Genomic DNA, 25153 nt, shown 5'->3' with positions numbered 1-25153 from the left:
ATATGTGACGCCATATATATTTCGCTTATCGATACATACTGTGTAAATGGCAATAGTCTTGATTAAAATGAAATCGATTATCGACAAGTGAGTATTGTTAAATGCTATCTTCACTATATTCTCTTTATATTTAATCATTAATTTGTATTTTTTTTCGTAGGCTAGTATTTATAATGATGAATGGAAACATCAACAGACAACAGAATTTATAATTATCTCTAGATTCCAAGTATCATAAAAAAGAAGGATAAATGTTTGACAATCATAAAAGTGTGTGGTTAAAGTGATTGATTGAACAATATCTCAACTTATAATATTTTGCTCATTAGCACACACTTACCTGCTGTTTTATTTACTAATTACAGTAATGTATCTTTTTTATCAACCCTTATTAATTCTAAATATTTTTTTTTACTTTTTCAAGTACAAAATCTTAACAATAAGTAGAGGGTAAAATAAAAGTAAACATCAAATTTTAAGAAATATTTTTTATATTAAAATGTGAAGATTTATTTATCATTATATTTATTTTTTTCTAAGCTATAAAATGCGTTTAACCGCTTATATTGTAACCGGTTCTTTTAACAAAAAAATAATAATGTAAGGCAATACTTAATTATTAATCAATAATGTTAAGATAATTATAGCCATAAAAATAATGAAAACATTAATGCTAGTTAAATTCACTGGATGGCTTCTTGTCACTTTTTCGTAATAATTAAACATTATTACACATATGAGTTTAAAAAGAAAAAAACTTATAATAAAAATTAACAGCTTCTTACGAAAGATGACAAGTTTTTATATTTAAAATTTTACTTAAATTTGAAAAGAAAATATTTTCATTTCTAGAAAATGATGTGTGTGTGTGTATATATATATATTACATATATATATATATATATAGATTTATATATAAATATTGGTGTTTACTTTGTATTTCCATGAATTATTTTAAAAGATGAACAATCTTCTAACGACCATAAGGATGAAATTTACTCATATTTGCCGTAGATCCTGTGTAACCAGGTCGTTGTGGTCCTCCAGCAAAAGTATCTGTAGTTCCTGGAGCTGGAGGAATATTACTGAGATTTGCAGATCCGTAACGAGGTCCTGTTACAATTCCACAAAATGTGATACTTTTACGTAGGAAATGAGGAATTATTCACTGAATTTTATAGAGGAAAATAATGATATAAGTCTTCTTGTGGTATGATAAGTAATTATATTGAAGTCAGAGAAAAAAATTTACTCATAAGATTTTTTCAAATCAAAAAATAAAATCAAGATATTAATACTTATTAATTGTAATGTGAGAATAATGAACAGAATTAATTTATAAGTTAAAACAAATAAATTTTGATCCAGATTATGAAAATCTGTGAATTTTAATGCATGAATAAAAAATTCATAAAACATAAAAATGTATATTACTTATAGTTTAATATTATTAATTACTTTTAATTATTAGAGTATGTTGTTATTGAGATAAAGTCATGGTTTATGCTTTAAATTAACTTAATGTCTGCTTAAGTAATAGCTATTGAAAATATTCTCACGTAAAAATATAGAAAAGTGAATTTACTTTGAACTAAACATAATAACAAATACTTTGACTTTTCTATTTGCTAATAATTCTAAAATAATCTGAACTTCTCGTCTGAAATAAGTTAGAATTTTCTGTTGTCAATATTTAGCGTCTATAAGGATGATAGTTAGTGTGCTGTGATAAGGAAAATCTTTGAGGACCCGGAGCTACATCTCCATTAGGTATTAACGTCAAACCTCCGGGTTCACTTTTGAATTTTGGGACTTGAGGAATGTCTGTAGGAATAAAACAAAAATAATAATGTAAATTATTGAACAATTAAGGGCGGATAAGGATTGATATCTTATCACTGTAAATACTTAAACTAAATTATTGAAACAATTTTTACTTTTGCTACTTTAGTTATTGTTCAATAAAAATTGCTTCTCATTATGTTGAATACCAATTTTAAGTAATGTTTGGCTTGCAAATGAGAAACAATTTAATGCATAAAACACTGCACTCAAATGATCATTTTTTCCCTGTTTCAACAAAAACTTTTTGAAACAGTGGACCACCTCGTTCGTTCTTAATCTTTTGCCAAAAAAAATTATCTTGTCAACCGAATCAGAAAAAAATGAATAATGATAAATTATTAAAATAAAAAATTTACAAATGATTAGTATTGAATTTGTTTAAAAAAAAAAATAATAAACAAAACAAACGAGACATGTATATAAATTGATCACAAAAAACAGAAGTGGCAAAGAGAAAGTAGAAGGTATGCATAACATCAAGCTTCTTACATATGCAAACATTATTTTACTATTCATTTCTATCAAATTTATGCAACTGGTTCTAAAAAAACAAAACTTTTTTACCTTGTTTAAAATATTTTTTAAACAAATAATTTTTGAATTTTTTTTTTTCAAAATATTGATTGAAATGTTATATAAACAATATCAAAAGAACCCTGATATTCCAATAAACGTCAGACACTCACTCAATCCACTTTCGCTCATTGATCCACTTCTTTTGTAGATTTTATCAACAATCGTCATTTCAGCTAAACTAATAAAAAAATCTTGATTCAGAACTAGCTAAAAATTCATTGTGTCAACAAAAGGAAGTTTTTTTTTGAAAATATCTGAAGAAATGAATTTTACCCCGGAATATTATAATTTTCAATCATATTAAATAATAAAAAATCAAATTAAGCATTGAAAAAGCATAATTTCTAATGAAAATTATTGAATGTATCTAAAATTTTATTTTAGCTCAAATAAGTGATAGATATTCCAACTAGGAAACCTGTTAATTGCTACCATTTGTCCTCTTCCCTACCAAAGTGATGAGAATACATCCTTTGTAAAAAAAAAATAATTTAAAAAAACATTGGAAAATTGTGCAGTGTTTTAAGTCGACTAAATTACATTTAAAACCATACAGAGATATCATTGAAGAAAAAAAATAAATTGTTAAATTGGTGACAAAACAATGGTTGAAAGAAGGATAAGGAAATGACAGTTCACGATGAAATTAAAAATTCATAAGAATATTATTCATCATAATAATCATTTTAATATATTTTTGTTTTTACTTCTCTATTTAATAATTATTAATCCTCATAAGCTATATATCAATATGCATTTTTATGAATAATGATCCATTTGTCATTTTCTAATAATAATAATAATCAACTTATCACCTTTACATTGTTTAAATATATATATATATATATATATGTATGTGTATTATGTGTACCATTAATATATAATCATTATTTATTATCATTAATAATAGTAATATGATTATTGTAAATTAATAATTAATTATCTTAAGTATCAATTAATCAATAAATCCACTAGAAACACCATTAAGTATAATAGGAATATATATATGTATTTATATATATTTACGTATACTTTATATCTAAAGTTAATTTATTCTTTATGATATTAATAGACATATGTATGTATAGTTATCGTAAGATTAAATATTAAATAGTAATTCATAGCAATAAGAATAATTTTATGTTGTATAATAGTCTCAATAATTGTAATAATTAGCACTGGTTTTACGTCATCGGAACTAAAGGGAAGGGGTTTATACTATAGGTGTTATTCATCCATTCGTTTAAACATACTTTAATTAAAATAATTAAATAAAATAATATAATTTTAATGAATTAATCAAATAAGATTTCCCTCCCCTTTTTTTTCTGTCTTTACTCTTATTTTTTAATCATTTTATTGTTAATTTAGTTAATTAATTATTTAATATATATCTCGACAATTATTTGGTTGATTTAAAAATTAATAATAATGATAGTCATCATTGGAAATATCACCACTGACATTTTATTAATTGATTTATTAAATATTGTTCAAATATTCGACTAATTCTGTTTATGATTTTTATTCATTTTTAATCATAGATGTGTTGGTTTTTAAATTTATTTTATTCAATTTTCTATTTACTATTCTTGATAATGTAGTCAGTACTCTCACTTAAATCCTTCATTATTATCATTGTCAGCTTAATTAATTTAATTATCTCTATATAAAAGTACCGGTTAATTAATATTATTTTCTGAGGTTTTATCTTTTTTCATCACCTTACTTTGATATAAAAATTATTACTTTTCCTTTAATTACCAACGTTGTGATTTAACTTATCATTTATTATTTACTGAATAAAAAATTCTTCTCTCTTCTGAAGATTAAAAAAAAAAAATAATAATCTATTGTTAAAAATGTTACCTTCAGTCTTAGCTAGTTTTTTATGATTTTTAAAAGTAATATTATTGATAAAAATGCATTAACAATATAATTTATCGATATTTGTTTTTATTCAGCAAATTCAGAAGCATTCACGCAATTCAACCTATACATTTTCCCGTTATACCTTCCTTTCTCCCACACTTCTATTCTTCTTATAAACAAATTAATTTATGACTTATCGACTTGAGTATCCTTGAGTTTTTAAGAATTATTGATTAATTATGATTCGTATAAGAACACAATGATTGGCAATTATGGGTTATTTTTAAATATTTACCATTTAAAAATATTAGTATTATTTTCTTCACTCTATATTTTTCAATATTTCTATGTAAACTTTCTTATATTGAAAAATGTCACTTTTATGTTATTTAAATTCTTTAATAATTAATTACTAAATTATACTTAATAATTGATACTTTTAATTAACGACAGTCCATATGTGATATTTATGTTATTCTACTGCATCTTCAAATATATCCCCTTACACCCGACCAAATTAATTTGTTGAATTAATAATGATTAAAAATATTCAATATATCCTGCCTATTTATTTATTTTAATTATCAACTATTCTTTCATTTAAAAAAAATCAAACAAGTAATCTATCTTTCTTGCGGGTTTCACTTAAGGTACTCTCCTGTTACATCCTGTCAATTTATATTACATTTGTACAAAAAGTATGTTTCTTAATGAATAATTTGTCGATTTATTTATTAAATAATTTACTCTTTTTTTTTATTCAAATTTTCATATTCTCTCTTCAATTATCCTTACATTCATTCACTCTTTCTTCTTTTTTGCTTTCTTTTTTAAATTTATATTATTCTTTTTAACATTCTAATTATTTTTCTTAAATCAATTGTAATAGACATAAATAAATAAACAAAAACAATAGTATTAATTAATTTAAGTATTAAAAATTTATTTTCGAATTTAATTGGCAATTTGACACTTCTGTTTTTTTTATTTTGTTTATCTTATCACTTGGTTAATTCTAAAACCTTAATATCAGGGCAATATTTCCAATCATCAATAATTATTCTTATTTATAGTAATTGATTTGCTGACAGTTCATAAGAGAAAGACAGTAATTTCCATTTAATCTAAAATTAATCTTACGTCCCAGTCCATATATTTTTTTTTTTTCATTTATTTAATTATTTAATTATCAACTATTTAAACTATTATGAGAAATTGTTTGTAGAAATTTTATAAGAATGTGAGATAAAAAATGTTTTAGACATTTCTAATTTAATGTGTTGTTTGTTTATTAATTATTTATTGTATTCGTGTAATAAGTAGTGTGAAAAATAATGCAAAAAATGCCATATGTGACATTCGTTTGTATATATTTATATATCAATAAAACTACAGTCATACGGTTTTTATGAAATATATTATGGTCATATTTACCCAGGGGCTTATCCTTAAATGCTTGCAAACCTATCTTAAGTATTTTCCTCGTTAGTTAACGGAGCTCAGACAATATTTTTAGACATTTAAAAATGACTATTCGGTACATTTTATTTTTTTTTTAATCTCTTAAATAACATCCGTAACAATAATTCTAATAAGTTTCTTTCACTCATCTCGATTACTTTTTAAATCCGGTCCTAATAATTCTATAACATAACTTACTAAGATTCTTATTTAATTAAGGCTTGTTTATTTTCATTCATTTTGTCACTTCTATATTATCATTCACTGTTCTGTTGTTTAAATTTACTTGTTAAATATTTCTAATCTCTATTATTCTTTTAAATTACTTCTAAATCTTAATACTCTGAACCAACGATAGCCTTATTTTTAACGCATGTCTTTGTTTCCTTAGATGTAATTCATCATTTTCTATACAATTAACTATAATTTAATTAAAATGTTATATTTAAGAGGTCCCGTTTCACTTAATTGAAAAAGTATTGGATATACACAAGATGTCGGCAAGAACGAAGATATATTTTATTATTAATTATTTGGTAAACTTAAGGGATTTATTTTATCATTATTTATTTTATTTCGTTACTTAGATCATTTAATTTTCCTTTCTTTACTACTTTAAATGTAATTTAAAGCTAGATATTTCGTTAGGTATATCATATACGTCACAGCTAGCGTTTAACAAAGTATTGAAAAATAATTTAAAAAGTAATTTAAATTATTTTTCACTTTGTACTTATTAACTGAACAATTAAAAAGAAAAATATAAACAAATATTAAGATGTTTAAATGCCTTGAAAAGACGCTTCTTATTAGATAAGCACTTTTTTTTAAATCTTAAATTCTTAACTTGAAAAATGGTAATAATTGTAATTATTGATACTCTGGCATTTCTATATTTTGTTTTACATAATGTCGCTATACAATAATTAATTAATTAATGAAATGTTTATCTTATAACTTTATTCGATATAGAAATAGAGTAGCTCATTAAAATCTAATTTTTCTTTTTTATGTTCCACTGTTGTTTTATCATTGTAACCATACATTAAATTCAATTTACAATTAATAAAAAATTACTTTTACTTTTATTTAAAAGCGAATAATCGCATATCATTCATGAGGTATATTCGAAATGCTTACAATTAAATTATTTAATTAGAAAAAACAACAAAAAAGGGTAAAAAAACACATTTAAGGACACATTTCCTCAATATACTTTGTGATTATTATTTAATTATCAGTACCTCTATATATTTTAATTTGTATTTTTTGTTAATTCTTTATTAATAGACCTATCATAGAGCAGTCATGTGGCAAGTGCCTGTATAAAGACATCATTTAATATTAATTCATACTCGAATAAATTTTATAAAAAACACATATTTCTATAAGTTAATTATGTATCTCAATATTAATGCTGTCTAGTAGTCAAGTTTTACGTTATTGAGATCCCTTTATAGACACTACTCAACTGATTCAACAAATTTATAACTCCCGCAGAAAAATAATATTTAAAAAATAATTAAGTAATAATTTATTATAATGAAAATCGTGTAAATAAAAATAAATCTTAAATAAAATGAAATTAAATTATTTGTAATTATGTAGTAATTTTTTTTCTTTGGCAACATATTTTACGAGGTATTTTTTTCTTTTATTTAACATCATTAATTAATAAATAAAATAAAAAAATAAAAAAGCAATAAACATAATTAATCTCAATTTTGTAATTTTTTTATCCATTGATGCATTAATTGAGATACATAATTAACAATAAGGCCAGTCCATTGTATTTTTTACTTATTGATAACGCAATAATCAGTGTATCAGTACGTCTAGCTGTGACAAAAGTTAATTAACAAAATAGTTAACGATATACATAAAAAAGTTTAATCTTAAAATATCCCTCTTATTTAATTGATATTCTATCGATAATAATCAATTCACTCGATTTAACTTATTTGTAAAAACGAAAAAAAAAATCTCATTAAATTTAATATTTTGTCATTCGTTCTCGCCTTAACATCAAATTACAAGCGTTATTTTTATTTTGTTTAATTGTTAAAGACTATACAATGAAAAAGCAAAGGGCACTTTGGGGTAAATATGACGATAACATTAGCTTATACAAAACCGCGTTAGTTTAATAACACGTATAATATATATCTTAAAGTGAAGAAAATTATTATTATTGTTATTAATTAATTAATATTTATATTATTATTAATATATTTAATATGAATAATTGTATCTTGACGACAAACTAAATGATTAATAGTTACTGTTATTAACTAAGTAATATTCATTCTTGCTTGAAAAAATTTTTCTCTCAGTTCATCAAAATTTTTGTGGTATCTTTTATAATTTGCTGAAAAAAATAGTCACAAAATACCTTAATCGACACATACCACGAGCCGTTATTGGTAATCATAGTGACGATAAATAGCTTATTACGACACTTTTATGGTCTCTTTGTAATGGATATTTATGATTAAAACTATTGTAATATATTTATATTAATTTATTAAAATTACTCATAGCAATTGAACGATCAATATTGAATTTTCCATTTGTCATTGTTTTTTTTTTTTTAAACTTTAAATCTAATCTTTTTTACCACATACATGCGTTGTAATTGTAGTTTGTAATTACTTTAATTATTAAATATATACATTATATTTTATCCTGTAAATGTAATTATTTATTAATCAATTAAATGATATAGAAAATTTTCGTAATTTTTAATTTGTAAAATGTGTACGTGTATAATTTTATTTTGTTTTTTTTTTCTTCAACATCAAAATTCTCATTTGTGTTCATAAAAATTTGTTCTATATAATTTCATTAAATTTTTTTTTCATAAGTTTAATATTAATTATTTATTTATTATCAATGTTCTCTTGATTTTTAATTTGTAATACTTTTTCACGTCAATCTAACTAAATATATTCACGTGACAAAAAGGAATCAAATAGGTAGATATTTTTTTTTTTTCAAGATAATTATTGCTTTTCAGCTTTTGTTTATCAAATTTATTTCACTTTGTCGAACGTAAAAAAAAAAATTATTATAATTATTATTTTTAAATTTTTATTTGTATTTATATTTTATTTTATATCCACACACGACCGTAAAAGTGTGTACAATATAATAGAAAATAATGAAAAAAGTTATGTGTAGTGGTAAATATATATATTATATATCGTAATCAATAATCGATATTATCGTGAGTGTCTGCGTATGATTAATTATATTCACCATTTAATATTAATAATCAATAATTAGTAATGTATATAATAATAAGGTTATTATCCGACAATAATCATTCTCTGTTGTTAATTCACTATTTATCAAATTAAGATTATTGATTAATCCATTCAAGTGTCTTAGAACTACGAAAAAAAAAAAACGTTTTTTGTTTTCACAAAAAAATCCTTCTTTCCTCTCTTTTTATCCCTTCCTGTTTTTCATAAGTTCATGATTTTTAGCATCTTGCGCCATACACATCTTGTTTCTTTCTTTTTTTTTATTTTCTTGCATTTTTACTTTTTCGTATTTTTTTTATTTAAATTTCTTTTAGAGACAATGCGGTTTAACTTGGATTGAACTGACGTTTGAACAATAGAAAAATAACAGACAATTGAAATTTAATAAAGATTCTTGTCAGGAGAAATTTATAAAAACTATCAACGATCCTCTAAAAACTACTCTTTTAACTAAGAAAGAAATTATCAAATTATTTTTCCATTGTTTATATAGAGTAATATACGAATTTAAAATCCTGGGACGTACTACATTGTTAAAAAACGAATAACAAGAGAGCGTAAAGATATTATTTATAATTAATATTCATTGATCGTCGATTATTTAATTTCCTAACATGACTTAATTAACCGATTTAACATGATTTAAATTTATTTATCATCTATACCAAGCTCAAAAAGGGGGCATGATCTTACAGATACAAAGCTAAACGTTACAAGTATACGAAGTTATTTTTTTTTCTGTTAGATAATTTATTTGTATTTAATAATTATTTTATAGTCATTACAGACGTAACGTTTTATGTTTACTTTAATTTGATTACTTTTACTAATGAATAATAGCGTCATTATAAATTTTACGTAAAATTTCATTCATTTAATTTAGTTTAATTATTTATTTTCTCTTAACGTGACATAACCGACTCACGAAAATCACAGTCGACCCTACATTTATTACTCTCAGTTCTTTCGCGACCGCAACATTTTTTTTTTAAATTTATCTACAACTTTATAATAAATAAAATAATATTCAAAAAAGTATTCATTAATTATCCTTTGATTTAATTTCTATTGATGAACAATTATTTTACTGTGATTCATATGGTTTAAAATATTTTGTAGGCAAATCGGCGTGACGTTACTTTCAATTATTGATAAATTTCTTTTTCTTATCATCTCTTTGATTACATCTACTTTTTACCCTTACTTTTATCCCAATTTTGACTTTATTCATTTAACTGATATCTAATATTAACTTTATTTCTGTGCGTATCGTATAATTCCGTACTTCTCCTTGAATTTAATAACTTTTTTTTAAAAATATTTATGTAATTATTTATTTATGATAATTTAGAATTTACTACATAATTAAATCATATTAATACTCATTCTATTTCTAGTTGTATTATTTAAGATTTGGTTGGCTGTTCCAGGCTTTCATTTATTTATTTTTAAGGGAAGTATAAGGGAGATGAAGGGCATTATATTAATTTAAAAAATGATTAATTAACTACTAAAAAAAGCTGAATACTTTTCGTAATAAATTATTTTATAATACGTTGCATTAAAATTAATGTTTCGTTGAAATCTTACTTTGCATTGTTATAAAAATAAATTAAAATTTATTTATGAAATTAATAGAATAGTGATGATTTATAAATAAAAATTATTTTATTAAAAATTTTTTATTATAATTATTATTTTAACTGTTATTGAAAATTAAAAAAAAAAAAAATATTAAATGCTTCTGAGCAACTATTCATTTAAAATTTATCCTATTTATAATAAAAATTGTACTTTTTGTACTAGTTTTTCAGCTACGCAAAAAGGCGAAATCTTATTTCATAAATGAATATATATTCAAAATTTTTAATAAAATAATCTATTCATTGCATGAATATTTTTCTTTTCTAAAACATTTGAAAGAAAATCTTGAATAATAACAGTCTTGAGTATAAGGAAAAACGGACGCATTCTAAATGTGATTAACTATTAAAATTTTTCTTTCATATTTCTTTTTACAGTTTTTTAAGTTACGTATTTTTATCGAAGATATTCAACGGTATATTAGTAGAAAAACATTATAGAAATAATTTAAAAAAAATTTTAAACTATTATAAACCTTAATTAAAGACACTTTTTATTTATAAGATAACTAAAAGAAAAAAATTTTAAACGCCATTTTGTTTTCAATTTATATTTATTTACCACAAAAACCCTCATGATATTTGCAGATTGTAATACGATTAACAAAGCGAAAAATATATATATATATAAAATAATGATAATGATAATAATTATAATTGTTATGATTACACGTTAAAAAAAAAAATAGCAAAAAATATAAATATGTGTATAATTGTATATAATTATCATATTAATAGTAATTAATAATTGATTCGTGCTTAAAAAACATTTAACAATTTTTGTGACAGAAATAATGAATTTTCAATTTTCAACGTCATCTATAATTAAATCAATTGAGCGGATATCGTTGTAATGATGATAAAAATATCAGATTAAAAATATCAACTAGAAAAAAAAAAATCGAAAAAGTTTATCTTTATAAATTAGCAACAACCCTGAGAGCATATTATATTTTTCTTTTTTTTTTTTTATCATAATAAATTCCATTAAGGGGCTACTGATGATAATTTATGAAAAAATTACAATTAAGAAAAATTAATTTGACACTCTAAGTTATCATTTAGTTTTTTTACCACTTAAATATTACTACTCCAACTGTATAACTATTGAGATATGAAAATTATTCGCTGACATTAATTAATTAATTACGATTTAGTTACAATAATTAATTATACAATTAGATAAAAAATGCATAATTAATTGAGTGACTCATTACTATTATGTTGTTTTTTTTTTTTTTTTTAAATGTAAAAACAAAATTCTTTTCACGAAATAATGTATTTACAAATTGAAAAAATATATAGATATTGATTAGAAAAGTTTAAATAGTTCCTCTTTTCACCCTATTATAAATTTAACTATGTTATTTAATAAATCTTCTTATGTTTGTTAATAATATTCAACTCATTTTACAATTCACAATTTCATTCATTTGTTTATAATTTATTATATTAGTTAATTATAATTACTATCAATTTATTCCTCTTTTTTTATTTAAATCCTGTAAGTTTAAATCCTCATGATCAATTCTATTTTAATCATATAAAATCCATCATATGAAAACTACATTCAAAAACACTTATTCCATTAAAATGATAATAATAATAGTCATAATAATAATGATTAAATACTCGTTCTATAGTTATGGTAGTAGCATTAATGATTTCGTGATTTTCGTTATTTTAAAAGTTTTCTTTTGTTTATAATGCTAATTTTTTTATTTTATAATTTATTATTGTTAAAATGAGATGGACAGCCTCAGGTAAACAAATTAATCCTTAAAATCACATAATTTTCCTCATAATTTATTTCTCTTATTTACTTTCTTAAAACGTTAGCGTCACATTTACTTGAATAATCAACAGCACGTCGAGATACTTACTTATTTTTATGTTTAATTCACGTAAAAAATTGTTAAATGTAAATATTACTATCAATTATTTTCATCCATCTTGCTATTATTTATGTAAACTTTATAATAAATAGTCAATTTGATTAAGCTCCATCTCTCTCTCTCTCTTTCTCTCTTTTACGATCTCTTTCGTTGATTATTTTCATTCAATTAAATTTAATAGATGGTGGTTTATAATAATTAAAATATGAAATAAATTTTGTAAAGAAAAAATTACTCATTAATTAAATGATTTCGTTATTGTTTAATATACGAGTCGCGTCATGTTAATTTAAATGTTAAATTATCATTAAAAAGCCTCTTATTAATAATAAAATTACTACGAGAAACAATTGTGCCATTAAAAGAGATTAAAAAATACGCTGCGATCGCGATATATAGATTTTGTGGTAATATTTCTCTTTGGCAACAAATAAATTTTTCCCCCTGTATATAAAGCCACTTTCATGGTGAAATCCTGCTCATCTTAAATGATATTTTATTTCATCCATTTGTTTTATTTTATTTATTCATAATACCTAAACGCTTTTAACAAACGCGACCCGTTAATTACGATATTTTTTCTTTTTTATTTTAAAAATGACAGCCGTTGCTTCGGAAATATATTCATTTAATAGATTCTATTGTAATAAATCCTAAAGAGTAAATATAATTAAGCCATATATTTAATCAGGTAGACTTTTCAGACCAGTGCCCCCTAAATGTTAGCATTTTAATTCGATTTAATTCTTCGAAACATCTTTATTAATGAAACTTCCAAACTCTAAAATTGGAAATATCCCGATCTATTTTACTTAATTTAAATCGTGGTAAACTCAGTCTCGCCAGTTTTAAAATTTAACATTTTAATACAGCAATCATCTTACAGTCGTCAAATAGTAGATTATTATTTATTATTATCATTAAAAAATTGCGCCATACCAGAAAAAGAGTTATCTAATATTACTTAGTTTTCCATTCAAAAATTATTGCTAGTGTTCCCATTATCTGAGGATTAAGCCAATAAACTTGATGTAAAATTAAGAAATAATTATAACAATTAAAGTAAAAAGAGCCTAAAGGAAAAGATATTTTTATTTAAACCCTAAGAGTCGCGTGCATTGTTGTCTAATATGGAATTCAGGATTGATTATCAGGTTTATTATCAGGATGTCTAAGGAGAAGAATTGAGAGAAATAAAAATACTGGAAGAAGTGTAGTGATACTTGAGGAATTAATCCAGATAAATCAGAAGTTACATCAGGAGTATCAGAACTTATTGAATGAAATGAAAGACTATTGCTTGGACTATGACCATGTACGTGAGATATGTGTGTTAATGAGTAGGCAAAAATTTGATAGAAAATAAGGTGATGATATTGGAGGTAGCAATTTGGAGCTAGTTTCTACACGAGATGAATATGAAGAGTACTGAGTTTGCATTAAACTGTTGGAGAAATTTAGTTTTAAAAGAGTAAAGAGAAGTGAAGAAGCCATAAAGGGAAAGTAACGTAGACTACGAAGGGGAAAAGTCTAAACCAAGGCTCTACGACGCTGTTATTTCGTTTTCTTTTTTTCCTATTAATATAATTATAACAATTAAAAAAAATATTCTTATCATTTAATTTTAATAGGACCATCTACCCAAAAGCTCGTATGGTACAATTTATTTATCTGCAAGGAAGAAATAATTCGATGCATCGCGTTGTATTTATTTTAACTTACTTACTCTATTAACGGAACTATATATGAAAGACAGAATTACAAATATAAATTAAATTTAGATTAAAATTATCTAGTGATAAACGAAAAAAATGGAAATGTACAAAAAAAATACTCTCAAGAGCAGGAATTCATTTACTAAAATCTCAGTCGCAAAATTAAGTTGATTATTTAATTAATAATTATTAGTTATGACTGATTTGTTTTTACAATTATTATTGAATTATTCTATTATTTACTTGTTATTTATTGGCACGGTTAAGTTTTAAAAATTAACGTACGAATGTTTAAATGCAATGTATTTAATTTATAACCTTAAAGTCATAATATCTATCATTTCCTATCTGCTCTATAGAGAAATTTATATATAAGATCATTCAGAAATTAATTAAAAATGACTTATTAAATGGAAAATTTATAATATCTATAATCTTTTTTTAAATTACCATACAGTTAAACAACGCGATAATCATTCTATTTATTTTACATTCTAGTTTTTTGTTTTTTTTTTTAACCTCTAGCTTTATTTTAGATTAATTAGGTATAAAGTTTCAGACCAGTAAATGTAATATTATCTATCAATAATCATTTAATTATCAGGTTTTATTCATTTCTATCATTGATTTATTCTTTCATTAGTCAATAATTTACTATAATTAATTAATTACATAAGATCGATAGATCGGTATAAAGATGTCTCGAAGATTTAGGAATCATTAAAAAAATACATTACCGATTTTCTACTTTAAAAAACTTCAACTAACGTGATATCACTATTGTCAGAGGTGAATACAGGTTTGTGCTTATTTAAATATTTTTTTCTTTTTTATTGTTTCATAAGAAATAAAGAATCATCACTAAGACCTATTGTACACCTCCATACAATTGTCATTCATTTTCTATTTTATTAATTTTTACTTTCTTAATATATTTTTATTTAGTTAACTTTTCCATTCTATTTTTTATTTTATTTATTATGATTATTATTCTTTACGCTCACTTGTTATTTTTTTTATTTTTCTGTTAACACCTGATTTTTATTTACCGCTTAAAATTATCGCTTATTTAATTAAATCCCACATATTTTAATTCCCAGCATCACCTACAGATGTTCAGCACCATGAGACGTCTACTACTCATTTATTTCCTCTTCTGTGATTCCCATTATTATTTATATTAGAATTTTGTGTTTTTTTTTCTTTCTTTTAATAAAAATGAATTCATCTGGTTTCAATGTCAATAAGGGTAAATTTTAACGTGATCAATAAGTTATTTTACCGAGAAAAAAAATCCCAAAACTTTCAAGTTACAAACGAAATGCTGAAACATAAGAATTTGTTTAAAATTAAATTTGAGAAAGAAAATAAATAGTAGACAAACCATAGGAGCAATACCAATGTGTTAAACGCATTACTCTCTACATCGCGAATGAATTAAAATGGTCATGAGGCGGGCCACTCTTTATTATAATCAAAGCCTTGTTGACCGGGTTTAGGAGCACTGGCGGCATACCCACCTTGGTTGCTCTCGCCACCCTGATAAGAACGTTGTGGATAACTCGTATCAGCAAAACTACCAGTGTACCCAGTGTATCCACTGTAATCAGGAGTCTTAGTGGAGCTGCTACTTGATCCTGGTGCACCAGATCCTGTTGTTTGCCTCGAATACATATCACCTGAAATTTCCATTTTTATTAATTATCATGTTTCTTTATATCTCATCATCAACTAGCATTTTTTGTTGAGCTAAATTGTGGCATTTTTTTTTTTTTTACAAATAAAGAAGCCAACTATCATATTATATTTTAAATAAAAATAAAATTAATAAATTGATTGACATAAAGATAGTGAAAATTCAAGCGATGGAATAAATTTAAGTCTTGAAGAGAATGATTAGAGGATTGAGAAATATTGAGAATATATAGCTTTAACTCATCATTGATTGTTTAATTATTATTTAAAATTAAATAAAAGTAAGTGTATATTGAATAATAAAAATAAAAATTTTTCCATCATATTCAATACAATTTTTTTAATATTTTTTTTATTATTTCATTTATTAATATTTAAATGCCTACTTGTCTAACAAAAAAAAAAACTATACTATATTAAATGCTATAAAGTCTACGTAGCTATGATGTACATATTAACTATTCTATTACCAGTACTAACATGTTGAAACTAATGAAAGAAAATACTATGGATGGCAAGCACGATAATTACATTATATATTAAAAAAGGATTTCTACTCTATTTCAAAGGACTTGTTCGAACATTCAACTCAATACAACATAAAATGAATAAAAACACATAAAATAAAAATAACTTCAAGCAAAGAAAACATACAACACCACTGAAATCAAAGCATGATCAATTGTCAGTTTTAATATTCAACTAACAAATGTCTTTTTTTCATTTCATTTAAAAATAATTTTTCACTTTATATTTACTATGTCATGCCTAGTGGCAATCTACTAACAAAAATTTTAACATATAAAAAATATTACTTTCTATAAAAATGGATAAATTGAATAATGTATAACACCTTGTTTAATAAATTTAATAAAACCTATATAGATTAATTATTTTTTAAATAATACTTTATGATTAATTATAATTACAAATGAGCCAGATTAGTAAAATTGTTAAAAATGATTCATGATGAATGCTAACAATGAATATATTTGGGTAAAATACCAGATGACCGATTGAATTAAGTGAAATAAGGGTTAAAAAATGATTTAATAATTAATCAAAATGTATAAAAAAAATGAAGTATAAATAAACAAAAATCAGCAAAAACATTTTTTGTTTGATTTGAGGTTTAAGAAGAAGACTCACCCTGCGGGCCAGAGGGGTTCGAGTTGGAGTTAGGCTGCGAGGAATTGGGCTGAGGGGGCTGAGGTGGTGGTTGAGTCCCAGGAGGAGGCCCATTTTGTGCCATATTCCAAGAGTTCCAGGAACCTCCGGGACCTCCACCTGCAGCCCCACCAGTGCCCGCCGTGGGCCCATAACCCCCTGAAGCGGCCGCAGCCGGCCCACCTGCGATCATTCACACAAAACACGTGTCACCGATCTCATTTTATCACACGATTTTGTTTTTTTTATTTACTTGAAGACTAGCACTGTGATGGCTATCAAAGTTTATGCTTCAAGATAAATTCAAAGTCTTTTGAAAATAATTGTAATGAAAGTTTAATAACAATAATTATCTCGAGTAATAGTTAGGAATTGAATACCACTTAAACTTAGATGAATTTCTGATTGTAAATTAAAGAAATTGCAATAAAAAATAATTTAATTGGAGTAAATCTCTAATTAAAAAAAAGTTATCTCAATAGTATCGTAAAATATATTCAGTAAAAAAATTTTGATATTTAATTGAATAAGTTTTATTACAAAAAGAATATCATAATTATAGTTAAATAAAAAAAAAAAATTCATTTAATTGATTCTTTCGAGGCCATCACAGTGACATTCTCCCTTAATTAATGGGTCAACCACGACTGTTTTATAAAAATAAATTTATAAAACTGTTGAGTAAGTCGATCGTACCGATAGAGAGAGATCGTGAGACTATTCGAGATATTCAATAATATAAAAAATATTTCTCCTTCAACTGTTTTTTTTCTTTTATTATTTAAATATATGGAAATTCAATTAATCTATCAAATTCGCCTTCTAAACGAAAAGAAATTACGCCTCATATTATTTTAGTACATTTGAGTCAAATCATCCTATTGTATTTTCTTTCTTTATTTTATTGCTAGAGATAAATATTTTTTTTTTTAATGGTATTTATCAACCTCATTTAATAGTTCACTGATTAAATAATCATATATAAACTGACACCAACAATAACAGCTGTCATTATTATTGTTGCTCTGCATATTTATATCATTTAGTAACCAAATAGAAAATCAATGATCCATAATAAATAAAAGAAATTAATTTGTTTATTGAAGCAAAGGATAACTAAAATCTCTTCAAGCGGGATGAAAAAAGTAGGTAGGGATGCAAATAAAGGCATGATTTATTTATAACTATTTAGGTATAACGATTAAATAAAAAATAAGAAATACTTTCATTGCGACGGAGGCAATCGAAAAGGAAGGAAATGGATAACATTTCAATAAAAAAAAATAAAAATATGTACATTATAATAAAATATTTAAAACAAATTAAATAGTAATTAATTTTTAAGCCCTTCTCGATTACTCACTCTCTCTCTCCTCTATTTTTTTTTTTTTAAAAGTGAAAATTTATCTCTTAAAATAAACCTTTTTTTTTAGAAAAAAAAATCTTAGTGAAATAATTAATTAATAGTATAAAAATTCACTTGGAAATAAAAGAGAAAAATTTTCACTTATATCTTGTGCAGTCGATTTCAACTCGCAAACTATATCGGTGGATCGACTGCCTCTGTCGCGAATGTTCATTACTGTTTACACGGTATGACGATCAACAACATATGCGTCAATAATTTATATCAATTTATTGAAAAAAAAAAAAAAAATAATAATAATAATAATAATAAATGATATATTATTTAGTGATAAAGTTTAGTCACCAAAAGTGAGAGAAAAAATGATTATAAATTAAAAAGACATTTGTTTAATTGTCAGTCTATGTTTATTTATTATTTCATTAAATAAAAAAAAATCATAAGCATTGAAAACATGATTAAAAATAGTATAAATTAATTATTGAAAAATAATTTAAGTAATTTAGTTATTCTACATAAACTTACTATAAAAAATGTAAAAAATGGTAGTTTATTAAAAAAGTATTTTATTCATAATATTACAAAAAGTGATGATAAACTGTATTTTAAAAAATCTTGTCTTAGTAATCTTAAAATTACTAGTTGAATTGAATTATTTAAAACTTAAACTAACAAAATTAAAATTTATTGTATATTGAATTATTTAATCATTTTCTCTCTCATTCTTATGAAAGGATTGAAACTCACTCCATTTTTAAATAATATATTTAAATACTAACTGATATCTATAAAAATTCTTAAATTATGTAAACAGAAAAGTAATCGCATATTCACTTAGTGTAAATATATAATTTTGAAACTTTTTTAATAAATATTATAATATCGACACAAGAAATATCTTAAATGTTTATATAAATAATAATTATTTTTTAATTGAATTTTTCATTATTGCTTATAGAAAAGGAATCTCTTAAATTTTTAAAACTTATAGTATTGAATATTTATAATAATGATTATTATCAGATTGTTATTTAGTCTATGGAGTGAATCTATACCCATCATATTTTTAGAATTCATGAAAACCATTATTAAATAAAAGAGTCTCAACGTGAGATCTTTAATTAAGCATTAAACCTACCGTAGCTTCCATAACCTTGAGTGGCAGCCGCAGGTTGAACATTGTAACTACTACCCCACTGATGTGGTGGTGGTGGAGGAATCTGTTGTTGTTGTGGAGGTCCTGGTGGTGCACCCCATCCTTGAGTATTGTATTGAGTACTGTAACCAGCATAACCACTAGTTTGAGGACTAGTACCCCAGCCTTGATACTGCTGCATCATGTTTCCTGGTGGGCCCATTGGGCCACCGATCATTGGTCCACCCATCTGACCGTTTGGTCCTCCCATAGGGCCCATATTTCCAGCCATGCCCATTGGAGGTCCACCTTGTTGATGATGCCCCCATTGACCTTGATGGCTGTCGTTCATCTTATTAGAAGAATCACGAGGCTCCGCGCGTTTTATCTCAACCTGCAAGCAATCATTATTAATTCAACCAATTAATTTTTTTTTTGTTGGTTTTAATTCTCTATTTTAAATCATTTTCATTATTTATTATCCTAAGTTAAATAAAATAAATTTATGTAAGTGGTAATATAACTATAAAAATTTGTTATAAGTAATTTTCTTAAATTATATCAATTGAAAACATTATTAATGAAATATTGATTTAACATTGAGAGCATACAAAATCGTTTTATGCTGATTAATTTCAATACTAATCGTATAAAACTATTAAACTACTTACATAACTTATTTACTTTTCATCGATATTTATAATAAAATATTCGAAATTTGAAAAGAATAATTTACTTATCACAATAATATATCCACTTAAATTTCATTTTACTATTAACATTAACTAAAATTAATTTTTAATATTTAACGTAACGTTAAAATTAACTTTTATCAACATAACTTTACATTAACCAATTAATTAAAATTAATAATTTAATGAATCAGTGATTATAATTGACTTAATAATAATTCTTATATACCTGTTTTCCATTCAAGTTGACAAAATGTTCACCAACACATCGGTCCACAGCGTCATCGTCCTCAAAGCTGAGAAAGCCGAATCCTGTTGTCCAAATGTGATATTTTTTTTTATACAAAATTCGCCATCGGTTTTATTTTCTCCATGTATGCATTTTTATTAATTAATATACTAATTAAATATATTTTTCTACCTCAAATACGTTACGTAATTATTTATCAGAAATTTCTATACTTTATTATCAATAAACTTATTTGTTAAAAAATATTTAGCAACATTACTGATCAATCTGATAGTTATCAATAATGAAAAACATATGAATACTCAAAATGAAATTAATTTATATAAATTAAAAAAAAATAAATTAAAAGCTTATTACATCTATAATAATTATAGGTAAATAAGAACGTAATATAGTATGAATAAAAATTATAAATGAATTAAAATTATATAAATAAAAAAACTGGTGAAATATTGAAATTATAAGAGGGAAGTTAATTACTATAAAAATCATAAAAAGTTATAATTATCAGAAACCCTAATTATTAGCTTAGTCTTATGCTATAAGCCTTAAAATAGCATAGTTCGAACTAACCTTAAGCTACACTTAATTTATTTACAAGATATACTTATGACTTATATATAAACTACGAGAAATCAATCAATTGTCATAATTATTAAAAAAAGTAAAATATTAACATAATGTAACGTATTTGATTAAATAATTTACATAAAATATTACTACTTATTTGTAATAAGTAAATTTAGATCTATTAAATATTAATCTATCTTTCTAATTAAATACATGAAATTCGAATGAATTATTGTATACTATTTTTATAATATGCATAAAGGAGAAAACGTAATGAAGATAAGAAGAAAGTAAAAGTTTCTCTGACAACTTTAAATGTTTAAAAAATTGCTTTATGTTTCATAAAAATTTTATCTTGTATTTTTTTCAAGCGTAAAATCAATTATAAAAAAAAAACTATTTTTAATTGATTAGTTTAATTATTACAGATAAAACTTTAATCAAGTTATTTAGGTAATACCACATTTGTTTAAATTAAATTTTTCATTTTTATGGTATTGATTTGAAAAATTAAATATTTAACAAAGAATATAAATAAATAAATAACTTTCGATTAATTTAGAATCTTATAACTTTCTATAGTAAACAAGTACCTAATTAAATACATTTAAAGTGTGCAGAATAATTTTTGCTTTTACAATAAAGAATGAAATCACGAAAAAGTTTCGAAGTAAGTAAAACACTAAATTAAAGTAGAAAATCCACTTTAAAATAGTACTCTTAGATATAATTATCAAAAAATAACATAAATAACATAAATAACATAAATTTAATTTGAAATAAATTCAATTTAAATATTTATTACGCTCAAATAATTTTAATTAATTAATATTTAGTTATTTTATGATAACTTTTAAAAACAATTTTCATAATGATTCAATTATTTACCTCTTGATTTTTTTTTCTCTTGATCATACATGATGACAACTTCCATGACTTTTCCAAAACGTGAAAAGAATTGTCGAAGATCAGTTTCAGTAACATTACTTGGTAAGCCGCCTAAGAAAACTTTGGGGAAGCCGCCACTACGTTTTGGTTTTTGAAGTGTACGTGGATTACAGGGCTTTGGATCAATCTTGAAAAAGAATAATATTTTAATGAGTTAATTAATATAAATAAAGAATCCAATGAATGTAATTCAAAACTGTATAAATAATTCATATTTACTTTTGAAACATTAAAATTTAATGATGTACCATAAAATAATAATTAGTTATTCGTTGGAACTTACAGTGCGACCATCCAGTTGATGAGGTCCATTTTGAAGAACAAGAGCAACATTAGCAGGATCACTGAATGTTACAAAACCAAAGCCACGACTGCGACCAGTGTCGCTGTTCTTCATTACCACGCAGTCAATAACTTCGCCATAGCGGCTAAAATAACGCTGAAGATTTTCTTGCGTTGTTTCCCATGACAAACCACCAACAAACAATTTTCTGTCACAAATAAAAATTACTTATTTAAATAAGTGTTGTATAAAATCTAATTATTAACTATTACTATAAGAGATATTATTCAAAAGTAGTTTGAAAAAAATTCATTCATTCATTTTTAATTTAGTAAACAATAAATAATAATTCATTTTGAATTAATCATTAAAACGTCTAACAGATGAATGTAATATTTAAGTGACGCTAGAAAAATTTTGGAGTATTTTCATAATACAATCTTTCACGATAGCAACAAGGATACTTATAAAACCAAGCATGGGCATTTGCCGGCACAATAGACTTTCACTATATTACAAAAAAATTTTTTTTCCTGTGATTAGATTTTTGATAAAATTTGTGTAGAATATCAAGAATAAATTGTATTTATAATTTGATCATTGAAACAAGTTATGATTAGCTTTTTATTGAGGTCAGACTGATAAAAAAAATTATGAGAAACAGGGTACGCCATGTGTAGCCGGTACAGGAGCATTCCTCAATGGAAAAAAGATCTCGACACGCTTGGCAAAAAAATTTCAAAGCACAAATGCGGACTTTACACTGCCGGAATGACAAACAAATGTGGGTAAATGTTTTATTTTTATCATATGTCAACTCAACTAATATAAAAGCTAATACTAACTGATTAATAATGTAATTTAGAGCAAGAATGATCTAAAAATATTGGTTTTCAAGCATTCAATTGCCTCTACCCAAAAACGACCAACCAACGAATCATGAAGATTCAATTTATTGAAGAATAAATATGTTAAAAAATATAAATATATCATTTATTAATTACCCCTTTTCGTCGTCGTCCATTTCGGCTTTAACTCTCATAATATTTGACTTAAAACTACGAGGATGTTGTTACTTTTTCAGACGCGTGTAGGAATATGGCACGATGCTTTAACGCGGACAAGGGTAATGGCTTCCCACAATGAACTTGAGCGACGTCGTGAGAGACCGGAATGTAAACGTAACGAAACGACGCGCGTCACTTCCGGTTTGATACGACGTGAGTCAAAAAATAAACTGGCGCGCTTGTTTATTCAGGGAAGTAGCCACACATTCAAGAGCCTTTCCATCAGCAATAGCATCTGCATATGATAAATAAAGAGTTAATTATTAATATTATTTTGCATAATTAATTTTAAAAACAAATTTTAACGGAAATACCGTTAGAAAACATGTGAATCTATATAATTTATTTGTCAGATAAAATTAATTAATAACGCGTAGAAAATTTTTCCATCAAATAATGTCTGAAAGTAATAGGTAAATAACGTTTTTAGAGGTTAGAAAAATTTTAATAACAATTTTATATTGTGTAAAATAATTTTATACAATGTTTGGAAATGAACGAAACTTTTTTGACCAGTAGTCACATGAATAATATTATTTTGCATGCGTTAAGAATTGAGCTTGATTCGAGTTGTTGATATGAGTTCAACGCTCTCCGGTAATGGCGGTAACAACCGCCATATTTGATGTGGTCACGCGGCCGGTATTATTACACGAGCGCGCGACTTTTCAAATTTACATTATTTAATAAATTAAAAATAAAAAATATATAAATAATAGTATCAGTTTTTTAAATCATAAAATACGTTTTGCAGCATCAATCTATTATTTTAAATATAAATAACCTAAAATTATTTCAAAATTATAATGGAAAATAAATTCTGTAACAATGAACTCTATTTTTTTTATAAATTATTTTTATGTTTTTATAGAAAGATAAATGTGCAAATGAAATATACTTCCATTATATAAGTAAATTTAAATAAAAATTTGATAGTTTTATAATAAAAATTAGAAAAGTTTCCCATAAAAAAATGCATGTAAGAATTTTACGTTAAAACTTGAATTTATAAAAAATTATCTAAACTACTACATCAATGGAAAATATTTTTAGGTTTCGAGAGAATAGATAATCATTCGTAACAGACATCAGTAGAAAACAGATAAAAGTGACTCGCTCAGGACTAAACGATACAAGTAAAAGAATTCTTGGAATCACCTATGGAGAGGTAGAATGAGGGGGAGTAATAGATGCATCTTTTTTTATTCTTACCAGTTTCAACCGTCAGTCTAGTCCAGAGTCTACGAAGACGAAATTTTAATGCTTCATTATTTTTTTATCCACCCGAAACAAGGTAATTTAAAAACATAAAAATGTTTTATAATTTATTAAAAAATATTAGAATAAAAAATGTTATCACCATTTGCTGGGAAACATATTCGTCTTAAGGATGTGTATAACATTTATGACTTAAAGATTATTGCCTAAATTTGAAGTATTTTATGAAGTAAATGATTCTGTATGGATTAAAATAAATAATAGGTACTTTTCGATAATTTAAACGAAATCATTCCTTTTTAAGTTATTATTCATTCAATATTATTTTACCAGAAGTGTTATAATTCTTAAAAGAATTATCAAGTTCATGATTGTCTTTAAAGTTTTTACGATTAAAAAATCTTATTTGAACATCCATGATAGAATGCAATTACAATTAACAAAAACTATTCCTGTATTGGTTAGTTACAAATTAATTAGATGTACTAC

At 24.1% G+C, this 25153-nt stretch overlaps 1 protein-coding gene across 5 annotated transcripts; it reads right to left on the bottom strand.

The window, feature by feature from the left end:
• Positions 1-857: 857 nt before the first annotated feature.
• On the bottom strand, positions 858-23553 carry Hrb27C (Heterogeneous nuclear ribonucleoprotein at 27C). Of its 5 annotated transcripts, none has more exons than XM_035087497.1 (8): positions 23384-23552; positions 22380-22587; positions 22037-22223; positions 20558-20640; positions 19640-20030; positions 17118-17318; positions 15794-15952; positions 859-1113 (listed from the first exon to the last, which is right to left on the bottom strand). In XM_035087497.1, the coding sequence occupies exons 1-8, from the start codon at positions 23419-23421 to the stop codon at positions 974-976; spliced, it is 1407 nt and encodes a 468-aa protein (XP_034943388.1). In that variant the 5' UTR covers positions 23422-23552; the 3' UTR covers positions 859-973. The 5 variants fall into 5 exon arrangements, with proteins under 5 accessions (XP_034943393.1, XP_034943388.1, XP_034943389.1 ...); XM_035087498.1 differs by lacking the exon at positions 859-1113 and adding an exon at positions 1492-1824 and having other exon boundaries at positions 23384-23551; XM_035087499.1 differs by lacking the exon at positions 859-1113 and adding an exon at positions 15248-15597 and having other exon boundaries at positions 15672-15952; positions 23384-23550.
• Between the last annotated feature and the right edge of the window lie 1600 nt (positions 23554-25153).

Source organism: Chelonus insularis, unplaced genomic scaffold, assembly GCF_013357705.1.
Source record: "Chelonus insularis isolate UGA/USDA-ARS -01 unplaced genomic scaffold, ASM1335770v1 contig_408_pilon, whole genome shotgun sequence".
In the NCBI taxonomy this organism is placed as follows: domain Eukaryota; kingdom Metazoa; phylum Arthropoda; class Insecta; order Hymenoptera; family Braconidae; genus Chelonus; species Chelonus insularis.
The sequence above is the reverse complement of the archived record's forward strand: the minus strand, read 5'-3'. Positions and strand labels throughout refer to the sequence as shown.